Source organism: Diprion similis, chromosome 4 (genome assembly GCF_021155765.1).
Source record: "Diprion similis isolate iyDipSimi1 chromosome 4, iyDipSimi1.1, whole genome shotgun sequence".
NCBI lineage: Eukaryota > Metazoa > Arthropoda > Insecta > Hymenoptera > Diprionidae > Diprion > Diprion similis.
Window position 1 is genome coordinate 22,352,097 of NC_060108.1, and position 27,743 is coordinate 22,379,839.

A 27,743-nucleotide genomic window follows, 5' to 3' on the forward strand; every position below is an offset into this window, starting at 1 on the left:
CTTCTATAACACACACGCGTTTATATAGAATAATTAATAATAAATCGAATCAACCTGTTGCGGCGAGAATAGGCTTAATGTTTAACAAGTCGACTCAACTTCGATCAGATACTCGAGTTATGAATCTCAATGATAATCGATATCGCGAGTATGATATAGATCCAAGGATATGGATATGAGACCGGAAGGATATCAGAGCGATCATGCAAATCCTCTATAAAAATAACCAAGCGAAGAAAAGTTATATGTATATATATATATATATATATATATATATATATATATATATATATATATATATATATATATAGATGATTTATTACAAAGCTTGCGGAATATTCGCCAACGATTTCTCATCCCTTATTTTTCTCTCTTCCATAGAATTAAAGGGCGGAGGATGAGGAGGATGCAGGGTTGGTTAAAAGTCGATCGCAAAATCCGGACAACAATGCAGCCGCCATCCCGACTCTCAAAGCATCATCCACAACAGCTAGTGTTGTAGACAACATAAAATGTGGGTGTAAAAGAGAGCCAGCTAGCTAACCGGGACAAGGACGATGACAAACTATAGCTTTTCCCGCTCCTCGTCGACAGCTCGTAATTCTTTCTAAAACCGCGAGTGTCCTCGGGCCTCTCTAAACCGTCGAGTTTTGATAAAAATGAGAGGAAACAAAAAAGCTGAAATTAGGTATATAAGGTTAAAAATCGGCATAAATTTCACGCTGCATTTCTTGCTTGGTATATTATTATTATTTTACAGTTTCAAACTGATTTCAGAATGCTTATAAGTTAGTCTAATTTTCAAATATTATATATAAGCGTATACTTTTTTTTGAATTGAAAATATATTCCCAGTTGAAAAATACGATTTTTCGTAACCTCATAAAATATTATACATTCCTAAGGTTATGATAATGAATAATATGAAAACCATCAAATTTTCTTCCGCCGAGCCAAAATGGTAAATCATAATTTACAATCAGATTGAATAAGGTTGCGTTTTCCTCGAAATATTGGCGAATATAGCGAAATATGCGAAAAAATTACGTACGAAGTGTCGGTGAGTGATTGGAAGTATCTCCAAGAGAATTGGCGGCGTCTGTTGCCGAGATAAGAGCGACGATAACGAGAGAAGAGAATAAGAAAAGAAAAAAAGGTAGAATGAAAAAAAATCGTTTGCGATATTGTCGTTCTTTCCCTGCTGAGAATCATAATCAGCGTTGGTTCTTTCCCATCGTTTTTAACGATTTTTTCCCCTCATTCTTCTTTCATACAGTGTAAAAATAACGGACACGTAATAGAGGCGCTCATGACATTTTGTCAATTTATTACTAACACGCAAGCGACGTAAAAAGTAATCGTAAAAAAGAAATTCAACGCGTCTGATATTACAGTAAAAGGAATATCGTATTTATTCGCAGAAGATGTATCTTGCACAATATTCCCGGAGAAGTGAACCCAAAAAGCCATTATATACCCAATTCTTATTGCATTTTACCGAATTTCACGTATGTACATATACAAGCGATTATGCGATTATTGGTTGACCTCACGTTTCTCAAACTTCGATATTTCATCATTTTTACGAAGGATTAATTCATGATTGATTTTTCAAACGTGTGTTATAAATGCTGAAAGCAAGGCGATAATATCATTGCAAAAATAAGAATAAAATGAAGATTACTACGTTAATTTATTTATGTATGAAATTCGAAAAACAATTCACAACGTTATCGGTTTAATTTTAATTAATAAAGTATATATACTATGGTACTATTATGTATTAAAAAGGAAAAACAGAGAAAAGAAAAAGAGGGGTGAAAAATAAAAGAAACATACAGTTTAAAACGCAACAATTATTCTACGATCAAACAAAAATCCAGCTTTTACGGTCTATATAATGCGGATTACATTATCAAAACGCGTAGGTGGAGACGATAAGCTCCGTGAAATTTCATCATCTCAAAAATTGACACGTTGAAAATAAAAACTGTGAAAATGATACTTTGAATTTTGTAATATTTTTTCGATCTCGAAGAAAATTATTTAAAAAAAACATGCAGTTAACGATTTATTCAAAACGACAAAAAATTTGCCAAAATTAGACTCACTTTCATCTGTCTGCGGCGCCGACAGGATGGCGCTGTGTTTCTTCTTGACTTCTTCAACATTCGTCTGGATCTTGTCTATCATTTCACGAATTTCCTCCACCTGTAACAAAAATTTTTTTTTCTTGTTATAATAGATAGCTGAAGAATATTATTAAAACAACAGTGCAATTATTGATCGTCAAAAGGTGAATGAAGACAAAAAAGATAAAAACAATACATAAATAAATAAATAAATCACCTGAGATTGATATTATAAGCTCGCAAATGCAAGGAAAGAGAGATAGAGAGAAAGAGAGAGAGAGAGAGAGAGAGTCAGTCGAAGGCGTTATTTCTGTTGATATAGTCCCATGGATGGATATGCAGGGGTAAGCAATGCTAATCGAAGTTACTTGATAGGAAGAAAGTTGAAATTCAATTTCAGCGTCGTCGCATTACTAGACACGTCGTTGAACATCGCGGAACCCTCCGCTTATACATGCACATGAATTAATATCGAGGTATATCGACGATTCGCGATGAAGAAAATCGACTTACAGGCTCCTTTTCTTCTCTTCTCCCGTTTTACATCTTTCGTTTTTACTTTCCCACGAAAGAGAAGAAAACTGGTTAGCAAGTAATAAACGAAAGAAGAATTGGATTTATAAATATTCTTTTCCTTCGCTTTTTCTTTCAATATTCTCTTATTATACTTCTGGCTATATATAATGTATACGTATACATATATAGACATTCGATTTATTAACCGAGTCTTATCCTTCTAACGCATCTGCAAGGAAATTAAATTGATAATGCGGAAACATAATACACAAATACAAACAATACTTATAACGAAGTTTGTTTCGTTGTATATATGTATCTGCGAAGAATAGGACTAAGTATATCCATTTGAATAATGTATATACGTGTATATGTGTATGTATTATACAATACTTATTACGCAGCAACGAGAACGCGTCCGAAAACGTAACAGTAACAGGGGTAAGAATTTATAGCGTCAATTTATTACTTTCAATGAAATTAAAGGCCTGCGAGTAGGTCGCGTCGCTACGCCCCTCTCAAATTATGCACACATAGACATACACACATGTATATAGGTATATATATTCCGAATTTTAATATGTATAAATTAATACTTGAATAAACTATACGAATTATTACTTAAACATGTCTCTTTCACTGTATTCAATTTAGTATAACGATAGCGAAGTTAGGGCGATTATTTATTAACACTTTATCGACTGAATAAAAATTATTATATTAATAAAATAAAAAATTAATGATTATTTGCTGCATGTCAATGACCTCGAATAATTTATTCTATATTCTAGTGTATAAGGTAATTACTTGTACAGCTACGTTCATCGACATGTTTATGAGTAAATAATATCAGCTCAATTACACTGCCGAAAATTTAATTATAACGACAAGTTATTTCAGTTGACTGATATTTATTATATTCATGGTATCATACTATACTGCAATCAAACATAGATATCATGCAAAAGAGAGAAATAAAGAAAAATAAAAAATAAATTTCAACGCAGATCCCACCGCATGTAATAACCACAAGAGCGATATGTATTGGCGTCATTCACACCGTTCCGCGAGGCATTAGGTATACACGTCCATGTATAATACATAACACACAAATCAAACTGCATATACTGCGGAGAATACATATATATATATATATACCTATCGAATAAATCGGTGCACGTAGGGGATTTCCTTGTAAATTATTTATCACGTCATGGACACCAATGTTTTGTATACATATGTTTTACATGCACATTCGTACACCCTGCATGCAACCAGTACTATGATATATATATATATATATATATTGAATTTTTATGCAGTAAATTCTCTTTGCATACTTTTTTTCTGTCACAAGTTCCCTCCTGCAATATTGTTTAAAGGATTCTTCGACTTCCACCTCAATTATACATATGTATCATGTTACATATGTATATAACATGATAAAGAAGAATGGTTTGGATAAAGATTTACAACAATTTATAGCCTTCGAAGTTATAATTGCAACAAGTTCTTGGAATAGAAGGTTACAGTAATCGACTGTGTAATCGTATAAAGGATATTAGGAGACCGAATAACGAGAGCAATAATTTGTCGAGTCGAAAAATGGTGTATTAAGGGGCACCTAGGTTTTTTATATCTATATATAATGTGTAAATACATATACATATGTGATTCGTGTAGATCACGCAGCGAAGGTGGTACACGAACGTCATTTGGATTAATTAAAAGCCTGGTGACTTGCGAATTAGTCAGTGAGTGCTGAATTAAACTCGCGGAGTCGGAGTTATAAACTTGTTACGTACATGCAACGTATATGTATACATATACAGTACTAATACAACTCTGTGCGAATTTATTAGGTATATTAGGTATAAGGTAGGTACTGAGCAATTAGAAGTAAAAAAAAACTAAAAAAAAAAAAAACTTTGAAAATCATACGTTAGCACCTTATCAGAAGATAAGTTGGGATGAAAATCGGTGGAAAAATTGGGAAAATTGACAGTGAGCTGTTTATCACATTGATTGTGAGCGAAAGTTTCGAGGGTCCGCAGGAAAAATTCGAGTGTCTGGACGAGCTGAAAACGGATAGACGTTAAATTGACTTTGCACAGTACTCGTGGGCGTTCGCGTCCAGTCCGCAAATATAATGTATATAGGTATATACGTGTATATATATATACACGCAATAATAAATGTAGAGGGTAAGGAAAATTCGATACTTACATATATATATATTTCCGAGGGGTAATAAATTATTTCTTTTTTTGTTTCGGAAGGTGGAACGAGGAAAAAAGCGCCGAGCCCTAGAGGGCGAGTTTCTGAAGCGTATACGTACTTATATGTATACAACATGCGTATATATACCTATATGTATATAATATAATACACTTGGAGGAAAAATATCGTATCGGACGGGTTATTTATTATGTGGTATCACACTCGACTGCACCGAAAACTATAATCACCTTCGCCGAAAAGCTTCGATGCGAAAAAAGCAAATTTAGCAATTTATGGCCAAATCTGGATTCCAGAAGCGAGATCTGGGATAGGGTATATAAGACACCTGACAGTTACTTTGCATGTTATTTGTTTTTGCAATGATGCCAGCCAATTTTATATACATAGATTATATTGTTTTCTTATTTTCAACATATTAATATAATATTATATTATAGCATCTTTGATTGTTGAAAAGCATTTTTATTACATAAATCGTACCAAGAATTAATTCGTCAACAAAAATTAGTCACCCTTCAAAAACAGGGTTCATTCCCAAATATTGACCAAGTATAATACTGAACGTTGGATTAAATATACTTTTTAATAAATCGCTTGTTATGTCTTAAAAATACGCGTATAATGTAAAATACATATTTTATATACAATACGGCGCGTGCTGTTGTTATAACGTGGCGTTATTTTTCAAAACCTTAATTTATTATCAAGAGAAGATGGTGGTGGTGGTGGTGGTTTGGTGTACCTACTTGCTGCCCTGCGATGCCGGTTGCGATAATTAATTATTTTATATTAAACTCAAGGGGTTATCTGCAGTACAGGGGAAAAGAGAGACGTGACGTTACGTATACCATAAAATTTAAGCAAAGAAATCGTATTTTTTTTCCTTTCCTCTTTTTTCCTTCAAAATTACATACTTTGATCTTCACGCATAGCCCAAAGCCATTGCAAAACGTGTATAGTCACGCTGTGCAGTGTGCAGAGAACATACAGCTCTGTGGCTAAACAAGACACCTACATACGTGCAGATACGATAAGTGACGATGAGTCAGGCTGGGCGACGCGGACGGGACGTAAGAATGTGAAATTATGCGTGAAATTCCTGGGTGATTTTCTTAAATTGGCATACCGAGGAGAACCCTCGGGACCCACCCGCGTTCAAATTGCGCCCGAATTTCCGGAGCAGGCATTCAGCCTTCACCCAACTTTAACTTCGTGGCGAAATCTTACTTATTTACTTTAATATCGCGCGACTCGCCAAGCGGCCACTCACAATCAGTTTCAAAACACTCTCGACATCTTATATGCCTATATTTATACATGATCGGTATTTGAGTCACCTGGAATTTCCGTCAAGTCGACGTTATTACTCGTTTCATTCCGCGCGTAGTAAACTGCAAACGATACCTACTTCAGAGCAGCAACGATTTCGTCGATTATTCCTATTATAATCGTGCAATGAATTTCGAAATTCAAATAGTCATTCATTTCGCCGGATTCACGCAGCAATTTGGATGAATTGAATTTCGTTATCTTGAGAGTGCGCCTAAAATTGTCAAGAGAGTAACGTTGTTTCGACGATATTCTCGGGCTGGTTCTTTGAAAGCCTAATGTGTCGTTTTAAACACAAAGATAAGAGTGCTAACAGCTTTACTTTTACATCAACGTTTTCAGTGTGGTCGGAAAATTCATGGCAGTAACATCGGACAATCACGTTGAAAATATTCGCTTCATCAATCATTTATGTATATATATATGTACCGAAAAAGTTGGTTTTATTTCAATTATATATGTCCTCGTACTGATCTTCTCGCCATTATTAAGATTAAAACTTCAGGTATAACAATACAATTAAGTAAATAAGTATCGAAGTCGAATTTTCCGAAATATTATCACGATAAATATTAACATGCATTTATAATCATATCCACATCCTCATATTTGTCGGAGAGAAGAAATGGCCTGAAACAACGACATGATTGACCACAAAAACAAAAACGATCCTGGCTGAAAAAAAAAATTGTTCACTAAGTGGAAGCGCGACTTATGCGGAAAAACGAAAGGGAGGAGAAAGAAAAAAAATTGTCGGACCCGCCATTGCAGGACGATCATATACTACCTGAAGAAGGTTGGCGTATAATATAAACTCTCTTCCGAAAGAGGATAAGAACCTTGTATTATACCAGCAGACACATTTGTCAAACCTATCCTGTCCAGTGCCGCATGCATGCATCATCAAATTTTAAATGTAGGTTCTATTTGCTAGACATGTTGTAATATATGGTGTATAATATTGTTACATTTATTGTTTTATTTTCCTAGCTTCAGTAGTGATTAAAAATTAAAAATATGAAATGACAAATGAACTAAGGCTTGCTGTGTCAACTGCAATATTATTGTAAAGAAGCAGTCTTGCCTCATCGTCAGACGTGAAAATGATTTGACATGTTTTAATAAACGTCACATTTTTTGTTTCAAACTCTCACCAAGAATTTCACTCTATTTTCACTCTATAAATTTATACCGCAAGAAAACCAGCTTTTCCACACCTTCCGAAATAACCACGATTCTATGCATCGACTTAGTCGATTCGCACAATTATTGGCGCCAAGCTTCGCTTCCAGATAACCAAGTGTACATTCTGCAAGCACTGTATACATATACACACCACGATATACATTCGATTTGGACGTAGCGCGATTGCACTATCTCGTATTTAACGTACATACAAACAGCTGATAAATTCAGACATTCTGTACACAAACGTGTCCAAGTTATACGCACTTGTGCACATAAATGCGATTCGCTGATACACGTTTACCCGTCATAGTTCATAGAGAATGACACACGATGGTACTAACGAGAGTGTCTCTTCCTTCCCTCGTTAAAAACCCGCCGACCCACAACGGCATTTGATGGCTGACGGGAATTTCTCATCTCACAGAGGTGGGTTTAGAAATAGGGGAAAGTTTCGTGAAAATAGGGGAGGTGTTAGGGTTCAAATAATTTTTCACGGTACGGACTGACCAAATAGAAAAAAATTAGATACACGCTAGAATATGATCCGTAATTTTGGTCGTTTTGGAATTTTTTCGATCGCACTTCAGAAATGTGTTTGTATAATAGAAAAACAAGTATCCCCATGGAAATATAAAAATTTTCGGATAATATTTATAACTGTATGCCGGGGGCGATTAAAATTTTAAATGTAAAATATATTGGAACTTTCGATGTTTTTTCATTATTATAGTTGGTTTTTTTTTTCATAAACAAAAAGGTATGAAAAAATCAAGTTGATGCTTGAGAACAATTTTTATATTTCTAACTACATGTAGGAAGAAAATAATTTGGGATGAGCGAAATTATTCCGTAGACATCGATTAAGCCGTAAAAATTATGATTTTGTGAAATATAAGAGTTTTGGGATTCAATATGTAAATTTTTTTTTTCTTGTTTGGTCTTATCTTAAGTTGTGAGTATAAAAATTGTTTTCAAGCATAAAATTGATTTTTTCTTTCCAATCTAATTGATGAAAAGAAAAAGTAGCTTGAAACTGACTGGTTTAGGGTATATTTAAGGGAAAGTTTCAGATACTTTCAGAGGAATAGGGGAGACCTCCTAGTCTGTGTAGCTTAGGGAGCGTCCATTAATTACGTGAGGTGTTCAGGGGGGGGGGGGGGGGGGGGGGGGGGCCGAGCCGAATCATACTAAATCTCACTTGGGGGAGAGGGGGGGTCTTGGCAAATATCACGTAATTTTTTTTTTAGCAGAAAACGGTGTGAAACTGCGTGAAAGATAAGTTAAATTAAAAGCTAATTTTATCACTGTGATTTAAGATTACAGCAATATTCTCAAATACTAGTCTTTGCTAGTCTTAAATAAAAATAATTAAGCAAATTGTGTGTGTGTTTTTTTTTTATAAATTCAACGCTTTTATACCCAAAATACAAATTTTGAAAAATCTCACGTGAGATTGGGGAAGGGGGAAGGGGGTCGAGAAAAATCTTACAACATCTTACCAAGGGGGGAGGGGGGGTCAAAAAATTCTCAAAAATACCTCACGTAATTAATGGACGCCCCCTTACGTAATATGTACATCGACCGTCACGTCAACCCTCGACGATCCACGTCGCCAACCCCGCGTCATAATTTTGCTCCCGGGGCTTCGCTTGATTCATTCACGAGCAAACATCAAACGTGCTGCAATATAAACTGAGACTTTCGACACTGTAAAGCTCCGTACATTTCCTTATAATCCCTTCCCTCCGTTGTTCCCAATTAGTGGGACGTTAATGAAATCCGTTGAAATCAGCCGAGTTCTCTCTCTTTGGAACATAAGAGAAGTAAAGAGAACTCGAGGGTTCGATATACCTGTAATTACGTTCGTTGATTGCTTATTACGTGCAGAAGCCCTGAACGTAAACGCAGGTGAAAAAAGTTGGGTGGGTGAATGTGGGTAGAAAATATTGCTGATTGCGGTGCGGAGGAACGAAACAAGACCATCAGGCTATGGGTACTCAATCGTACATAGTTCCATACATAGACATAGTCACAGGGTGGAAAATTAAGTAGACGCATAAATCGGGGGGATGAAGACTGACAATGAGTACACAATGCCTGGGAAGCAAACCCAATGTGACGTGTTCCGCGGTGACGATGTAGAAATTTCGTGAAGTTCGAAAAGTGTTTTTGAATCCCGTTTGACCGGAAAGAAGCCCGTGATAATCTCATGGAAACTGGGTTCCAGTGAAATCTTCTGGATTTTTAATATGTCGTAGATTTTGGGATTCTGAACAAATAAATGGAAAGCAATTGACTATTTTCCAATTTTCAATCCCTTTGAAGAAGCCTGGATTTGAAAATATGATTGTGTCTTGTTTGACTACGATTTCCTGAATTTCAAAGAATCAGAATTTTAAAAAAATCATAATTCCCTAAAATTTTCGGCACGTTTCGTTTCACCAAAAGCTTCAGATGTTGTGCACCTTTGATACATAAATTTGTAAAAATAATTAGAAATTGACCAAATTATACCATTTCCGAAAGTTAGCTCAGCTGAATTTACGAAACATATCTAAAGTTTGAAAGAAAATTCCACAAAAAGTACGTTTTTCTCTGTAGTCGCACCTTCAGTCGCAACTATATCCGTTTTTCACGTAATAAAATTGCAATACCTCCAGGTTACAATCGTGTCATGACGTTTCGCTTTTCTTTTTTTTTTTTTTTTTTTTTTTTTGTGGTCTTTGTTTTTCAAATCGATCGATTATACATATATGGTTAGCCGAATGCACGATGCTCGTACCACTAAATTTCCATTTCGAATAATTTTCTACACCAACGATGACTTCCTCTGATTTTACAATGGAAAGTATGCCATGCTATCCTTCTTCGTTAATAATGGATGACTAACTCTATAATTACACCTCTCTATCCTCTTGTTAAATAAAACTTGAAACCGAAGAATGACTCACGCCAAGCGAGCTTGTCACGGTTCATCATTAAATTATAAAAATTCTGTCCGACATTGTACGCGAGGTTTCAACTTTGCAAATACGTTTCCGTTTCTCATTATCAGCATTCATGCAATTGCACTATTCAATGTACAAAACAGTGCAGCCTTTCTATAACAAACATGAATATCCATGAATTAAATACTTTACTTTAATCTTTAATTTTTCCAATTTTCACTTAAACTTGCGTTTCCATGATTTATTGTAAAATTTTTACTGTTGTTTTTTTTTTTTTTTTTTTTCCCCCCAACAATCAGTGCCTGCAAGCAAATATTGATAAAGAAAAAAAGGGGAAAAATATTGGAAAAAAAGCAAAAAAGAAAACTGAATAGTAACAAATGATAAACAACACGCAGCGATCGAACACTCTCATCATAAACCATCTACATTTTTCACGAAAAACGTGTATGTAAAAAACAATACCTTACACGTACAGTCCAAGTTATTGTTTCACCTGCAGCATGTAATCTGTATCACATCACCACGCGATCATTCCATCGTTCTCTGTTACACCTACATATATAAAGTATAATAGTATAAACAACGTTCTTCGTCGTACATCATCTTTTCTCTATCATTGTCCGTCTTTTCAGTAGCGCATAATGAAAAGAGCATTGTTTTCTCTGCCCATATCCATACATGTACCGTGTCTTTCTCTCATATTACCGTTGTTACGCGTGAGGCGCGTAATTATTGCAGCAGATGCGGCAAAATATGCACGGATCAGCGAAGAGGATCATCATGCGACCGCGAACCGAGAGTGTTGTAACCGCACCCTGTAATAGTGATACATATGTCGACGCATGTAGTATACCTACATTACCTATCTACTACATAATATCGAATGGTATTATACATATATACATACATACATACATACATACATACATACGACTGTAAGCAGACGACGAATTTACATTCTATTTCAGGCGACAGACAATCTACAGCAGAAATGCCAACCAACTGTGCCGCTACTGTTGCCTGTTCCCGATGTCACCGTTTGCGTATATATACATATATATGTGTGTGACAGTTATTATATTTATGTATACGAATAATTCATTTCAATCTATGATTCAATATCACCGTGTATTAAACTGCATCGCTTTATTTGATTGAACGAAATTGTAGATATAATTATATAATTTTTCACTTGAAGTAAACGAAACTAATATTATTTGAAAATATTTATTCACAAATAAAAATATACTCTATTCGCAACGGCGATTAAAAAAAGAACATCGTAATAAAGAAGAATTAACAACTGCTCGTGGTTGTTAAACGAACGATAATGTTTGTAAGGTGACGAAAAGAAGAAGAGAAAGAAGAAAAAAAAAAAAATTAATTTCGCAAGAAGATGAAGAGATCTGAATAACAAAAGAACAATATTCGTCTTCTGAAATTGAGCAAAGAATCAGGCATAAGAAATGATTTTATCAGGTCGGATTAATTCCATGTGAAAATCTGACAATTTGTATGATATGTTAATAATGCACGTAACGTATACATATGTAAATCGTTGGGGGAGTTTTTCTTTGAACCCTAATGACTCAATAAGACAAAAACACCGCCCGGTGTGCAAAATACCTATATAGGTACACATGTATGCTCATTTGACGTTCCATATTCAAAGTAGATCGGTTTAACTGCATCAGTCTCGAGAAGTTCCAAGCGTATGTAAATGGGCAAGTGGGTGTATACATATACGTATATAAATGTTACATACTTGTATTCGTTTACTCTGCAGCTTACATATGTATAAACTATAAGTCTAGTCCAGGTTCGAGGTAGATATATGCACGTTATATGTATATATATATATATATATATATACAAGGATTGGCAAGAAAGCACGCATAATTAGGTCGAGAGGCTTTCGAGAGAGAGAGAGAGAGAGAGAGATTAGAGAGAAAGAGACGAACGACAAAATTATGGAAGCACGAGGTAACACGAATTATACAGAAGGAGGTCAACGTATAGATATAATCCAAAATAAAAATAAAAATTCTGGAAACATTAGTTGTTCGTTACCAGGGCTTTATTCAGATCAAATACGAAGACCAAATGTTAATTAATGCAACAGAGTTTAAAAACACCCATTACGCTGATAAAATCTCTAAATTTTTTTTTTCAACAATTTATTGCCGGTGAATAAAAATAAAAAATTGGAAAAAAAATAATCAAAAAGAAAAAAAAAACCCCAAAAAAAAAAAAAAACACGTCCAGGTGTAAATTAAACCAAAATTTTGTTCAAAACTTGAATAATATTCGCTAATCGAGTAAAACCTAAGAGTAATTTTTTCAATCGAAAACTTCGTGAAAAAGAAAGTGAAAAATTGTTTGATTGTGAGACTCAAGGAAACGAAACTCCGGCGGCCGTACGTCAAATTCGCTGACCATCGGGCAAAACCCGTCACGTTTCGCGTGTAAAATACCCCATAATATGTTGAGTGAAGGTAAATTACGTATAAATTATAGGATTGTTGGCACTTGCAGCGTTTTAACGACGTCTCGGGTTATAAAGGCTAATTCTCATCGCGCGAACGCAAATTCATCATCAAGTGTTACGCCTACGCCGGTATAAATGCGGTAGGATCGGATGGATGGATGGATGGATGGATGGATGGATCCACGTGGCTGCAGATTGCGCTAGGGTTAAGCTAGGTCAGGCACATACCTACCTACACCGAGTAGGTATCTCCGTGTGCGTATACACCCTTTGCCAAATCGCCTCCGTCCGTTCACGTGCGATTGAAGCGGAGACGAAGAGGAAGGGGCAAGGGAGGAGGGTTGGGGAAGAGACAGGGTTGAACTAAACGTACAAGAGAGGTTTATACATATTTCCCATAAAAATTATATACGTCGATGATTCACGACGAACGTATTACAGATGTAATAAGTTAAACGTGATTCTTTTGAATTTGAAATTTATCCAAATTTCGGAATAATTTTTCAGAACAAATGAAAGAACTTGTCGATTATTGAATATGCTTTTTGTTGTTTTTTTTTTTTTTTTTTTTTTTTTTGTCCTTCCGAATTAATATCATTACACCATTATTGACGTGATCGTTATTATTTTACAACCCGGTGATTAATTTGCGAAGGTGAATGAACAACGATAAGGCAAAAACAAAAGACTCGACTGCTATACGTGTATAGAGGCTGGAATTGGCGAGGTTTTGCCTATAGTTATCACATGTATATATGCGATGAAGAAGGACACACCATCACATCCACCGGGTGGCTAATGACTCTGATAATTTCGCAGGGATTCCTGACGTCGTCGTTAACCAAAGAGCATGCATATTGTTTCCTGGTTCCTAATGAACTTCTCTTATGTACCTACAGCGACTCGACTACGAGGGCAGCTGACAACGCCATGAAGGTATACGTAGGATACCTCAGTGGAGATAAGCAGCGCATCTTGTGTTAGAATTGTAGGTATATATACCCGATGCCGTATACTCATAGTATTTGTATCGATAACTCGTCTTCCGCCTTTCGTTGTTCAATTATTTTTTTATTTGTTCATCAAGATTGTATAATAACCACGCTTGTTGTTGACTATAAAGATGTCTTTCATCCCTCTCCCTACCCATCAAGTATTCGATACCAGTTACCGCAGCATAATTATATACATATATACTATATATTATATAAATATATATACTATATACTTTATACCAACAGTTACACAATATATTCCAGGACGGATCGATTATTTCTAAAGCATCGGCCATGAATATACGGGGTGCCATGACGTGACGCAAGCATATTACGGAGTGCACCACCCTTCAATATAACCTTCTGCTCTCGGAGATTGATCCGACTTCTATACAATAGAGAGAGAGAGAAAGAGATAGAGAGAGAAAGAGAGACTGACTAGGCATTTAGTGAATTTCATACAAATTTTTGGTAATTTTTTCTTCTCTCTGCACAGTGTGACGTACTGTGTTTTGTTTTAATCATCACCTAATTTATTACCGGTATGATTATATTATACTATACGTTTTCGTTTTTTCCTTTCCCCTTTTTCGTTTCTTTTTTTTTCTTATCTTACCAGAAACAGATTACCTTTACATGACGTATAATAATCGTATAAATGCGTACATAGCGTGCGACGTAATTTCTCTCGTCCCGTTTTCAGTCGCATCGTATATTAAATGTGTGTATAAATATATAAGATTCTGTGAATAAAATAATAATTTTCTCATCGCACAATTTTTTTTTTTTTTCGCGTTTACATACCTATATATATATAAGTTATTTAGACGCAGTCAAATTTTTTTCACATCAAATTCATTTCTCAAATATAAAATTCGATTTCAACGCCGTAAAAATGTAAGAACATATAATAAATATATAATAAATCTAAATGAAAAATAATATATATGACATAAGATTTCTCAACATACCGAATAAATGAAGAAAAGAGATTTTTGGATGGTAAAATTTCAGCCATAAATAACCCATACACAGGGGGTGACGAGTGAAAAAGAGCTTTTTTACCATCGTAACTTGCCTTTGAAACGTACATACGTTATATTCATACGCGATTCTTACACATGGATGTATGTACATACAATGTACATATTATATACTGGTATACAGACTTCTTGCCATACGCTTGCTTTCTATGTACGACATGGATGAAAAAAGGGACGCGTGCAGTCATTATTTAGAGCACGACATTGAAAAAAGTTTAAAAGCTGTTTACGAAGCTACGTGAAAAAGCGTAACATGTTCCAACACACCAACATTTTCTTTATCATCCCAATACACGAACAACCTATAGACGTATGTACATGGATTTTCATTGTTCTCGTTTAGATATTTTCACAATTTATTAGAAAATTTACGATTCGATATTACGGGTTCCGAACAGTTGTGTTACATAAGGTGAAAAATACGAAGCCGAAGTTAGTAACATTAACATTTCGAAACGTTGCAACATAAATAACTATTTCGCACCTTTAAAATGACCTGCAGAAGTTGAATTTACAAAATCTGAGTTTATTGATGCTGTACTCTCAGTTTGCCAAGTTTCAACTAATCCTAAAGTTACAAAATAACGACTTTTTCCAAAGATGAATCGTTACAAACTTAAGCCTGATAAAATAATCGAGAAGAAGAAAGAAGAAACGAATAATGAGCAAAGAAATAAAAGTTGGATAGTTTTTCTCCAGACCAGTGATTACCAACGTAAAACTTTCACGCAAAAAGATTCAGGCGAGGTTCGTTCCCCTGGAGAATATACGAGGAAAGCTTGCGACCTGTTTTGTTCGAACTTGCCTCACGTACGAGGTTTCAGGCTATATTTAACAAATGAAGCACCATACCCACCCCGTTTTACGTGATAAGGGTCGGTTAAACCGGTAATAGATAAATTATGATACGGTCAGACGGGAGGGATCTCATGGGGTAGAAAGTTGCAAAACTGCCAGGGTACTAAAATAAACGTAATTATTGGCCACTTTGTTGCCACGGATCTTACAAAGCTCTACGATGTTAGTGTTGTACTAGGTAAGAGAAAACTCACGCAAGCGTGCTTAAACTGCAATAGCGTGTGGACTGAACGATCCTGAAGAATGAAATCATGTATATAATTATATATACATATACCGAAAAGAATTATAAGATGCAGCGCAAATTTTTGCAATTCATGGTGAATTAGAAAACCGTATACGTATAGAATATTAATATTAACTATGTGTATAAAAATCCATCGTTTACAACGTGTAAATTAAAGATAGAAAAAAATAAATAAATAATTAAAAGACGAATGTTTATTAATCAGAAAATTTTTGCATCGATAACTGAAGTATATTGCGGGAAATTTATCTAAGAACGAGATAACGGCAAAAAGTAACCACGAGATAACCGTGAATATATAAATATCCGATTAAAAGCGGGTGAATCCTTCCTTTTTCTTTTCACTCTTCAATTCAAGTATACCTGTACGTATATAAAGTGTAAAGTTTTGCGGCTGCACAGCGTATTAAACACGAAGAAACACATGATATATATGCGATAGTAAAAGGTTTGGTGTGTGTGTGTATATATATATATATATATATATATATATATATATAAACAGTAACTTAACCGGCTCGAGAAGCTTTTAGAAAATTTGTTTTTCACCCGGAAGTTTTCCTTTGATCGCTTTTCACTCCGAAACCAACCGCTTACAGCGAAGCTTGATGGTGAAGGGGGGAAAAGGGCTGGCTGATTCCGGGAGTTTTAACTACCGTGTAACACATAGCTGGAAAAAAGGAAGGGGGGGGGGGGGGGAGGAGAAGGAGGAGGAGGACTATGATAGCGTTGCAACCCGGCTCGAGGATCACAGGACTCGGGGCTTGTTTTCGCAGTGGCAAAATGCCAGGACTTCGAGTCACATTGCACCTTTTTTTTCTTTTGATTTTCTTTTTTTGCGTACCTCGATTTAAATTATTTCAGATTTCTACTATCACACTTGATACTACTTTGTTCTGCGCGGTTTTATCATCTCATTAAACCCACTGTTTTTCCTTTTCTAGGATATAATTTTTTGCATTTTTCGAATTTTTTTTTTCTTCATTTTGAAAGCGATGTGTGAAAAAAAGATTATACGAGATTATTATAATTCGTCATTTTATTTTTAGAGGATTTTCCTCTCTCTCTCTCTCTCTCTCTTACTTTACAGTTATGAAATTTCATCACATTCCAATATTATTAGAGAAATTCCATCGTTCATTGACCAAGCAAGCAAACAAGCTATAATAAAATATGCATTGTCATTCACGTTACGACGAATTTTAAAATGCGATTTAAATTATATCACTGACAAAATTCAAAGTTACAGATAATCCTGGGATATGCACCGTATAATACAGGGTGTCTACTAAAATCGAGAACTCAGATTCTAGGATTACTCCGAGAGTTTCCGGAATAATTACTTGAAAAATTACGAAAGTTCAATTTTTGAAAATAAATTTTCAAGGATAGGATAAGCTGGTTACACGTTGAATGAAAAAATTTCCGGGCTTTTCCAGGACTTAAGGAGCAATATCTGTTTGCCAGGATAATTCCAGCAGTTAAGGATATTTAAGGAGCAGTACACACCCTGTACATATTATCCATTTCATACGGACTAAATCGGTTGAACGTTCTGTTTGTTTTCCTCGTTAAAATGCATGTATATCTGTATATGTATAATACAATTACCGGGAGTAATTATACATATTTACGTAGATTAGACCAAAGATAAGAAAAAGTTTACGGATAAACGGGTGAACATGAATTGATATTTCTTCAAGAGACACGTCCATTAAGCGGCTATTACATGTGAACAAAATATAATACGTCCCGCTATCGTTATGAATCATGATGCTTAATTGCTGACCTTGCGACAATAAAAGCTCTTATCATATGCCGACTGTCGGCTCAGATATCATATAGAAGGTTTTATACTTTATACCGAGTACAGCGATATAAACGAGATGCTGATACGCATAACCACCCTATAATTATCGGTACATATACATACGAGTTTAACATATATATATATATGTATAACGTGGTAAAATATTTTTGCATACCAACGAAAATTAATAAACTACGTGAATAGCCATTTCTCAGATCTAAATTTCTACAGCTTTACGTGATTAAAAATGCTTCATAGTGGTTGTGCGCAAAAAAAATATCCGACCCTTGTTCTGTGTGTTTGATTTCGTTGAATGAATAATGAAGCGAGTTCTCATTTGCTGAATTAACAAGAGTGTTCGAAATGAAAATATGTCTCACGAGACTCGGAAATTTGACGATATCTTATAAATTTATAAGACGATTGCACGCAATCGTATCAAGTTTTTGTATACATTTGGACTTTAAATATCGAAAGTACTTGAAAAAGATAATTGTCATTAATTTTTTTTTCTAATCTCTCTTTCTACACGAGACAAAAAGGTTTTGCGTGTAATCGGCAAAGAATTTCACTCGTAGCTTGGAATTTATTTATTTTTTTTCAATGTTGCGGCTCATAACTTTCTTGTGTTTATTTTTACTTTCGACTTGATCGTGTTCACGAGTAAAATGAGTATAGCAAATAGAAGATCACATATTTTGTATACTATATTCAAGTACCTAAACTAAATATATAATGAAAACAATTGTTAGTCTGAATTGTTTCGACCAACACAAAATAAAAAAGAAGTTAAGGTAAAAATATAATGAAACAAACGATCTGATTCAGCCGCTGCTGGTGTAGAAAAATTGTTAAAAAACATTAGATCAACTATAACGGAAGAGTCAGTTTTTCATCAACCTGTAATACGTTTACTAAATAATCGTAATTCCATTATCATCCACGTAAATACAAACTTTTGCAACATATCGTGTAGATACGGGGAAAACATTTTTAAAGGCTTGCTAATTTTTTCGAAACACCGCGAGTTAGCGCGCCGGATTATCCGATCGACGGTGTAGATGATCTGCAATCTGTGATAATGAACTGATAAAAAATATATCCCTCGATTACGTGCAACCAGAGTTTAAATACTACGCATATGTATGTATATAGTATAAGTGTGCGACAAGTACGTGTAACTATAGTCATAATACCTATGATGTAGAAATATTCTCTCTCGTCATTGCGATAAGAGTTGTGAAAATAGGCATGTACTTTTATTACGGCATTGTCAACTCGATAAAAAGAGGTATGTATCGTGAATCGGCGCTCATTCATCACATCATGTACAATCGTATATATATTACAAATGTAATTTTTATTCGTCGATTTATTTTTCCGTTCCTCTTGAATGGGAAAATGAAAAAGGTCAATTAATCGCGATCGCGGTTAATTAATTATTTTGGTAAATATTTTTAAAACTCACCTCGGCGAAGAACTCGGTCATGAAATCATCCTGCCCTCCCACGTTGACGGACACCTCGTCCGCCACGTCGTCATCGTCCGACTGAGCCTGTGAAAAATGTAAAATTTCCGTCATTATCGTTATTAAATATATATATATATATATATATATATGCAGGTTAAATGTGTAAAAAAAAAAAAAAAAAGTCACTTCAACGTCTCTGCGAAGAAAAGTTCAGTGTTTCGCGAAGAATAGAAAGTTCGATTCGCTGACGCAATAACCAGCCGAGTAACCCGTGATAATAATTCTCAAACTGATAATCAGTTTCCGGTCAAGAACTGATTCCACGTTTGCCCTTTTTCGTACGGAAAACGGCACGAGCATCGAACTCCGAGAAGCCTATTATACCAAACGACTTTCTGATATTTCGTACCTGATGCACACGAATAATGAGAGATAAAATGATATCCCGGAATCATGATCGTTTGGGTGATAAAACTGACAAATTCAATGTGCATTTGTGACGTCGCCTGGTACGTAAAACAGGTTTTGAATGACGAAAGAACGTACCGACGATCTTTTCGGGGAGAATTTTATATTCGAGTTAGCACCGGCTTTTTTTCCTCGTTAACGACAGAAGTTCTTTCGCTGCAATGCTGTGCGAATCATAAATGGAAATAAGAAAAATTTCTTTATCCAATGAACTAGCTATGTTGTTTGTAATTTTTAGAGATATCCAATGAATTCAAGGGATGAAATAATATCTGGACACTGTTCATCGTACTCGGAACAACGTAGCGATTGAGTAATGAACGGTATTGTGTACAAATGTGAGATAATACAGCTCTGCGTACACACACAAATTGTACGAAAACGATATTTACGACAATTTTTCCGCCAAGGAAACACGGCCGTAGCGTACATAACAAGTGATTGGACGAGGGGAATTAGCCGGAAATTGCCGTAATCGGAAGAATACGGCATATAAAAAAAAAAAAGAACCGGATCTGATTCAAGATTTGATTAATAATGGGCGCGAGCATCAGACTCGATACGGAGAAAACTAAGCGTCGTTTCCTAATACGGGCTGACAGTAGGAGGAAGCAAGAAAAAAAAAATGAAAGATGGAAAATATCTTTTGTTGCGAGATTGACAGGTAATGAAAGCGACAAAAGGGGTGGGGCGTAGACAGATAAGATGACAGCTCACTGGCTGCATTAAAGAGATACGGGGAAGAGAGAGAGGGAGAGAGAGAGAGAGAGAAATCAGTCAGCAGCTGAAATAGGCCGATGACGCGGATCCAGAGACACCTGTCACCTAAGGATACCGGCGAAGCGGTTGTCAGGACGTAGGTGACGAGTGTCCTGGGGGATTTGGCACGTTTAAAACAACGCTAACCTGTCGAGCTCGGTTCGACGCATTGTTTGTAATCCGTTAGGCGCACTATCAGGGTGGGTCGAGCCGTGACAAGCGTATCTCGACTGGCATCGTAGGTAATTTAAGTATGTAACACGTTACGAGGTTGTGAACGGTTGTCTAGCGGCTCGACAGCAGGAGCGATGTGTAATTGTGTGTAAACTTACCGCGACGAGGGCCGCTAATCTATCCTTGGTCATGTTGTATCACGTGTCGCGAGTCACTGGGCGTAGGGCAAAATCCACCTAGTAAATAATCCCATTCACGATTTTATCCATGTAAGAGGAGGATGCACAGCCACTAAAAACTAAGGAAACGGACACACTAACCGCGAGACACGATCATAAAATCGATACGTCTCGCGATTCGCCTGCTTCTGCAGTGCCGTCCTCGATCAGTGCGCATGCGCAGATGACGTCATAGCGGCCCACGCCAGATGGCGCTTCGCTGATTTATTTCTCATCAGCCCGGCCGTACCGTCTTTTATTTTGCAAAGACACCTTATTCCTAATTATTTTCTTAATTTTTCGCCTCTAACCGCGCAACTTTTCTCCGCAATATATCGACCCTTGTATCCGACGAATGACGAGGTCCTCTACCGCCGTTCGTCTACCCTGAGGAACGCCATTGTGAACCATAACGACTGTGCGGCACGGTGAGTTTTATCGCCCATTTTCACGTACATCGTATTATACCGGGAAATTCTCCTGCTGCTCCGAAATATTCGACGTTTTTCACCAACGGAGCTCAGATATACTTCGAAAAACGTTGAACCTGAGGTGGTGATCGCGTCACGACGATACCGGTATTTTAACATCAATTTCTCTTGCTACAACCGAGCGGCGCCATTTCTAGGCTTAACGTGATCATTTCGAGACCGAACGTTTAATGCCGGCGTGGAACCCACGCGGCGGAAATCCAACCGACCGGCGTCTTTGTGTCGCGATAGAATCCGAAAGTTGACTCCGGCTTTTCGTTTTGGGTTAGGCGTCATCGCGATCCTCGATCCGTCCTTGTAGTCAGCGTCACTGTCGATACCGATAAAACATATATAGAGGTTGGATTAACTAGTCACGTTTCTCGCGCGTGATTATCCCACGTATACGAATATGTCGTTCTAGTTACTTCTCGCCACGCGGATCTTCGCTTCCGCCCTGTATTTTACCACCTTTAATCCTTGAATAATATTGTTTGCAGTGAGGCACGAACGTTGGAACAAAATCAGCCAAGATGACCCAGGAACCTGATATGCCCACCTTCAAGTGCGTCCTCGTCGGCGACGGAGGTACGGGCAAGACGACTTTCGTCAAGAGGCACTTGACGGGTGAATTTGAGAAGAAGTACGTCGCGACGCTGGGCGTCGAAGTCCATCCCCTGATATTCCACACGAATAGAGGGCCGATCAGATTCAACGTTTGGGACACGGCTGGGCAGGAGAAATTCGGAGGTCTACGAGACGGTTACTATATCCAGGGACAATGCGCCGTTATCATGTTTGACGTAACGTCCCGCGTTACCTACAAAAACGTCCCAAACTGGCACAGAGATTTAGTTAGAGTGTGCGAAAACATTCCTATCGTGCTATGCGGAAACAAGGTCGACATCAAGGATAGAAAAGTCAAAGCCAAGAGCATCGTATTTCACAGGAAGAAGAATCTTCAGGTATGTTGTTCTTTTTGTAAAAACAAATTTACGCAGACTCCCTACCTTAATCCCATAGCTGCTTCTGTCGTGCTCGAACCTCTGCGCAAATTGTCTCAAAGAATTTTGATTCTTGAAACATAGACAAATACAATTTGTTGATATGTTGTGTTTGATTTTCAACAGTATTACGACATCAGTGCAAAGAGTAATTACAACTTTGAGAAACCGTTCTTGTGGCTGGCTCGCAAACTGATCGGAGATCCTAACTTGGAGTTCGTGGCTATGCCAGCTCTCCTGCCACCTGAAGTCACAATGGACCCACAGTGGCAGCAACAAATTGAAAAGGATCTCAAAGAGGCTCAGGAGACGGCGCTCCCGGAAGACGATGAGGACCTTTAGTTTCATTACCATCAATCAATGCTGAAGGCCTTACCGCAAGGTCTTGGCGAGCGCGTTACTGTACGTGATGTGCTCGCCCTTAAATGTTTAATGCGAATAAAATAATTATATAAATATCGGTCGAAGGAACTTTCCTTTTATGAAAATTTCCTTTATCATTTTTCTTCGTAATTCATATCGCATTACTTAAGTATCCAACTACATTAAAATTTTTTTTTTTTTTTAGATATCCTAATAACATTGTAGTTATTCGATTATGAAATTGGCGCGTTTTAGAGTTGGATATTTTTGTGATTTCTCACTTTAAAATTTTTTATCGTGAATAATGCGTCGACTGCATAATTTTTAACATCTACTTTTTTCTGCAATCATTTTTTTTTCTTGTATGCTGGTTACAATTGTTGTATTTGTGAATACTAAAATACAGTTAACTTATTTAATAATCAATTGTTTTGCTTTATTTTCAAAATTAGAACAGTATACTGAAATATGTGTTAAATTCTTGTAACTCAGTTTTGATGACGTGGATTAACTATAACGAATTGTAATGTGCGCGAAAGATACTTTTGGGAAGAAAAAGTCCTTCGATTGCATAAGAATTCGGGTTAGCTCACTGTGAACTAAACACTAAATTTAAAATTACAAGAAGAATGGTTAAAAAAAGGTAACAACAATGGTATTTATTGAGAGTAACCGGCTACTTTAGGGATTGTCTGTTGTCTGCGAGTGTGTGCTTGAAAGGGTAGATTAATAATAAATAATTACTAAACTATGTAATATCGTTCCATGAATTGTACTCGTATGAAAAGAGTATGTTTGCGTCTTTCCACGTTCTTGAGGACTGTTTACTATTTTTATAAGCAAAAGTGTATGTATGCTTTGTTCGGCTTGAATTTAAATTGTAACAAAAACTACCTACCGTTCCTTTTTCTTGTGTACTCGAACCGATTAATTTATTCTAATTGTTTTTTTATTTTTTTCGATTAAAGTAAACAGAAAATTTGTACGACGGATGACTTCTTTTCACAACCTGTGTAGAAAATTTCGAATATTTTTTTTCGGAGTAACGTTAACATCACTTTAAACATTAACATAATGTAGTAGTATTGAATTTTAGAACATTGTAAATTTGATCAATTATTCCTTTTGTTATCAATCAATAAAGAAGGATTTGTGCGAGAAGAAAATTACGCCACTAATACATGTGAAATAAATAAATCAACAATGAAACTGATCCGTCTGCGTTTTTCATTTTGATTTCCCACTTATTTTTTTTCAATATATTGATGTTGCTATCGTCAAATGATGAATTCGCTGAAGACAACCGATCCGAATATTTTCTTCTCAATTTTATTGACGGGATTATCTACAGGCACTACTTACACTAGAGGTATGATGATTAAAATGGTTCTACTTACAACAAAACGTAAAAAAAAAAAGCCTGGACATCTGGAGCTTTAGAGTAAGACATTCGTTTCATGTTTGATGGTATAGTTCACGTCATGCCTTACCATTCTGTTTAATGGTACAAATGTTACTCTCGAGAATCAAAATTTATTTTATATCAGTTATATATGCTGACAGAATACGAAATCTTAACGTGAAATGCACATAACACGTATAACTAGAAGGCATATTACTGTCAATAATTCTTTTATTGATTAATTTTGCTTTAAAGATTCGTGACCGAGCTTTTGAGAAAAACCAATCAGCTACAGTTGCTGCTCTATCAAATTTATTACTGATTGTTGGGTAATCGTTATACCGACCATTAACACGTGTAACAAACTATAATGGAAACAGGTAGATAGGTCAATATCTCCCTCACCTTTATGATTGCCTTCTAGTCTTTGAAGTAATAATAATAATGTGAATGTATGATCGATATTACTGAGTCGCTTTCGCTAATTTCTTCTCACGGTTCTTCTTTCCTTCAGAAAGTGCCAAACGTTCGGCTTCAGTCAAAGGAGGTAATATTTTTGTAATGACACCCGTTCCCAGAGTTAAACTTCCATCTCGTAACGTAAACCTTTGACCTTGTTCGCATACCATCGGCTTAAAAAGTTTCAGTAAAAGCCTGTGGATAATAGAAATAATAAATATACGGGAAAAGATAGTGAATAGTGTAAAGTATGATAGTATATAAGGATGAGTGAATAGTTTTCACCCATAGCGGCATGTATTGAAACGTGTGAAATCTTACTTTGTGTCCTCTCCTGGCATGACCATATCCTTCTCAACTATTTGCACTTGGGTAGGACAATCCCACGTTTTTGAAAACATTTGTAATTGTATATAGTTAAGAACTGGCCTAGCCCTGCCTCCTTCTTCCTTGCTGAGAACGTAAATTTGAGCCTCGAACTGATCCTGCGACTTTACTGTTCCAGGTTTGGCAAGTATCATGCCTCTTCTAACATCGTCCCTTTTAACACCTCGGATAAGAGCTCCAAGCTGGTCTCCCGCCTGAGCTTCTTCCAATATTTGTCGGAACATTTCTACTCCTGTTACCACAGTTTTAAGAGTTTTACCATAACCAACCAACTCACACTCAGTTCCCTTCTTCAGGATTCCACGCTCCAATCGACCTGTTACGACGGTCCCTCGGCCAGGTATGGAATATGTTTGTTCGACTGGAAGTAAAAATGGCTTATCCAAGTCGCGAACAGGAGTAGGAATGTATTTGTCTACTTCCTCGAGAAGCTTTGAAATTGATTCCGACCCAATTTCAGGTTTTTTTCCTTCAAGAGCGCAGAGTGCGCTTCCCTTTATGATCGGTACATTTTCTCCATCATATCCCATCTCTGTCATGAGTTCACGAATTTCCATCTCTACCAACTCGACCATTTCCTCATCAGCTACGTCAACCTTCGATAGATATGTAGGGACATTGTTGAATATTTAAAGAGAAAATAGGATTACTTCAAATTGTACAGAACAAGGCTGTTCAGCGAGAAATTCCGATGAAAAGTTTTATATTATGATTTCAAGTATTTCTAGAACAACTTTAATTACGTTAGTTTGATGCGACTACATTTCAAACATTGTCAATGCCATATTTTAGCGAACAGATTTGTAATGAAGTTTTCAGAACTTCCCTGAATGAGGAATGTAAATATTACCTTGTTGATAAAAATGACAATGTAGTTTATGCCGATTTGTTTAGCGAGAAGCAAGTGCTCTCTTGTTTGTGGCATGGCACCATCAGTGGCAGCGACGACTAGAATGGCGCCGTCCATCTGAGAGGTTCCAGTGATCATATTTTTTATGTAATCAGCGTGTCCAGGGCAATCCGTGTGTGAATAATGACGAGTCTCAGTTTGGTACTCAATGTGGGCTACATTAATAGTAATTCCACGTGCCTTCTCCTCTGGCGCATTGTCGATCTCATTGTACGCCTTTGCTGTGGCCATTTCCTTCTCAGCGAGTACTGAGGAAAATAAATATTAGAAGTGATTCATATTACTTGGTCATTCGATTGGAAAAAACACAAATGTGCTAGGTAGGCTGCAACCATTTTTGGAGTACATCGAATTCCTTTTCTTTACCAACATTGTTACAACTAACTTATCATTCGACTACTTCAATTGCAAGAAACAATTTACAAGCTTCAAATTCTTCAATCAAAAACGCATCTTTTCACCTTTGGTGATGGCTGCGGTGAGTGTTGTTTTGCCATGATCAACGTGGCCGATGGTTCCAACATTGCAATGTGGCTTGTCCCTAAGGAATACTTTTTTCTCTGCATAAAATCGCTGGGCTGTTACTGTGGGTAATAAAAGCCTTGCAGAGAGCCGGCCATGTCGCTATCGGAGAGGAAGAATAATACGAGCTTTCAGTAACAACATAAAGTAATTGAATGCAAACTCAGCAAAGCAAAACGGTCGAAATCGCTCTTACGTATTTGGTCAGTTGACGATTGCCAATGATTTGTTTCACCGTCTGACGGAGAACTGTAACACAACAAAAATAGCTATTCGTACTAATTGATAACTAGAAGGTCGTCTTTCTACGTTAAAAGAGCGCATCGGGCACAGAAACGGCCATAACCTCTGAAGAATCGGCCGTCTGACGAAATGACGATTAAACGAGGTTTCGTTTCGTGGCACTCGCGCCCAGGGTCAGCAGCCAATTAATTACTTTCATTAGCTGTCGATGGCGATTAACAACATTCCCAAATCTGCAGCTTACCTGGACTGAAAATTGCTCTAGCAGAAACCAACGCCATGATTTTCTAACCAAGAAATTTTGATTCCCAGTAAGACCGATGGGACTGCACTTGCCGGCTGGCGGGGAGAGGTTGTTACGTAAATATACCTCCCACCAATTTCCGCTCAAATTGAACAAACGAATTTACAGAAAATAGTGGAATTTAGCAGAATAAGCTTTTTCAAACCGATAATATTGAGCAATTTTATATTTTGCGGATTGTTCGATTTTCGTAATTACGGTAATAGCGTGAGCTGCCCTTGCCCTTAGTTCTGATATTGATTAATTAAGCGTAGCCATACAGGTTATTTTTTATAATTTGCGAAATATTTCAATCAAGCCTCAATTATAATTTCATTTTCATTACAATCATTTTATATGTAATTTTGCAACATGACTTGTCTTAACAAAAGTATCATTTATTTTGAATCAACGTGAGGTATGTCCCATCGGAATGATGGCAACCAGCTATACATTAATGTAGCATTGCGTGCATCATCTAGGCGCCACTTGTGACTGTTACCTTGTCCTCTTGGTGAATAAGTGGGACTATAATCGTATAACCGTAGATTCTTTTTTTTTTATTCCGTTCATGAATCTCGGAGATATAAATAAAATCGACGGTTTTCTCTATTAATTTTACGACGGCTCATTCAAATTCAGGAATGCGCTATTTACGATTGTATCTACACTGATATTTGCAATTATAAACGGTTCTAGGGGTAATCGACCGATTCACCGAATTAAATTTCACGCATTCTCTACGTTATCATCACCCAACGATTGTCAACAATGCATCGCTTCCATTGGTGATAGATAATAATATATTGCGA

General features: G+C 36.4%; 3 protein-coding genes across 8 annotated transcripts in view; 1 reads left to right on the plus strand and 2 right to left on the minus strand.

The window, feature by feature from the left end:
- Positions 1–21,040, minus strand: part of LOC124406081 (syntaxin-1A) — a 72,527-nt gene extending 51,487 nt beyond the window's left edge. For 3 of the 5 annotated variants that reach the window (XM_046881435.1, XM_046881438.1, XM_046881439.1), the window contains exons 1-3: positions 20,829–21,040; positions 19,267–19,353; positions 2,112–2,211 (exon numbers count right to left, since the gene is read on the minus strand). In XM_046881435.1, the coding sequence (XP_046737391.1) occupies positions 2,112–2,211; positions 19,267–19,353; positions 20,829–20,861 (220 nt within the window). In that variant the 5' untranslated portion in view covers positions 20,862–21,040. The remainder of the gene's footprint in view (positions 1–2,111; positions 2,212–19,266; positions 19,354–20,828) is intronic. The other 2 variants (XM_046881436.1, XM_046881437.1) reach the window with 1 other exon arrangement.
- A 132-nt stretch (positions 21,041–21,172) lies between these two features.
- Positions 21,173–23,938, plus strand: LOC124406082 (GTP-binding nuclear protein Ran). 2 transcript variants are annotated; one of them, XM_046881440.1, is made up of 3 exons: positions 21,173–21,316; positions 21,859–22,323; positions 22,489–23,938. In XM_046881440.1, exons 2-3 carry the CDS (start codon positions 21,892–21,894, stop codon positions 22,702–22,704), a joined length of 648 nt encoding a protein of 215 aa, XP_046737396.1. In that variant the 5' UTR covers positions 21,173–21,316; positions 21,859–21,891; the 3' UTR covers positions 22,705–23,938. The 2 variants fall into 2 exon arrangements, with proteins under 2 accessions (XP_046737396.1, XP_046737397.1); XM_046881441.1 differs by lacking the exon at positions 21,173–21,316 and adding an exon at positions 21,497–21,718.
- Positions 23,939–24,152: 214 nt separating this feature from the next.
- Positions 24,153–27,001, minus strand: LOC124405313 (elongation factor Tu, mitochondrial-like). The gene is made up of 6 exons (XM_046880125.1): positions 26,893–27,001; positions 26,602–26,654; positions 26,345–26,507; positions 25,824–26,131; positions 24,908–25,569; positions 24,153–24,781 (listed from the first exon to the last, which is right to left on the minus strand). Exons 1-6 carry the CDS (start codon positions 26,927–26,929, stop codon positions 24,592–24,594), a joined length of 1,413 nt encoding a protein of 470 aa, XP_046736081.1. The 5' UTR covers positions 26,930–27,001; the 3' UTR covers positions 24,153–24,591.
- Between the last annotated feature and the right edge of the window lie 742 nt (positions 27,002–27,743).

What these genes read in the sequence shown, in the direction of transcription:
- LOC124406082 (XM_046881440.1), top strand. Translation starts at nt 21,892, where the DNA reads ATGACCCAGGAACCTGATATGCCCACCTTCAAGTGCGTCCTCGTCGGC. An exon ending in ACAGGAAGAAGAATCTTCAG is followed by an intron (nt 22,324 to 22,488) that starts GTATGTTGTTCT and finishes GATTTTCAACAG; the next exon opens with TATTACGACATCAGTGCAAA.
- LOC124405313 (XM_046880125.1), bottom strand. Translation starts at nt 26,929, where the DNA reads ATGGCGTTGGTTTCTGCTAGAGCAATTTTCAGTCCAG. An exon ending in ATCGTCAACTGACCAAATAC is followed by an intron (nt 26,508 to 26,601) that starts GTAAGAGCGATT and finishes CCTCTCCGATAG; the next exon opens with CGACATGGCCGGCTCTCTGC. An exon ending in CACCGCAGCCATCACCAAAG is followed by an intron (nt 26,132 to 26,344) that starts GTGAAAAGATGC and finishes TATTTTCCTCAG; the next exon opens with TACTCGCTGAGAAGGAAATG.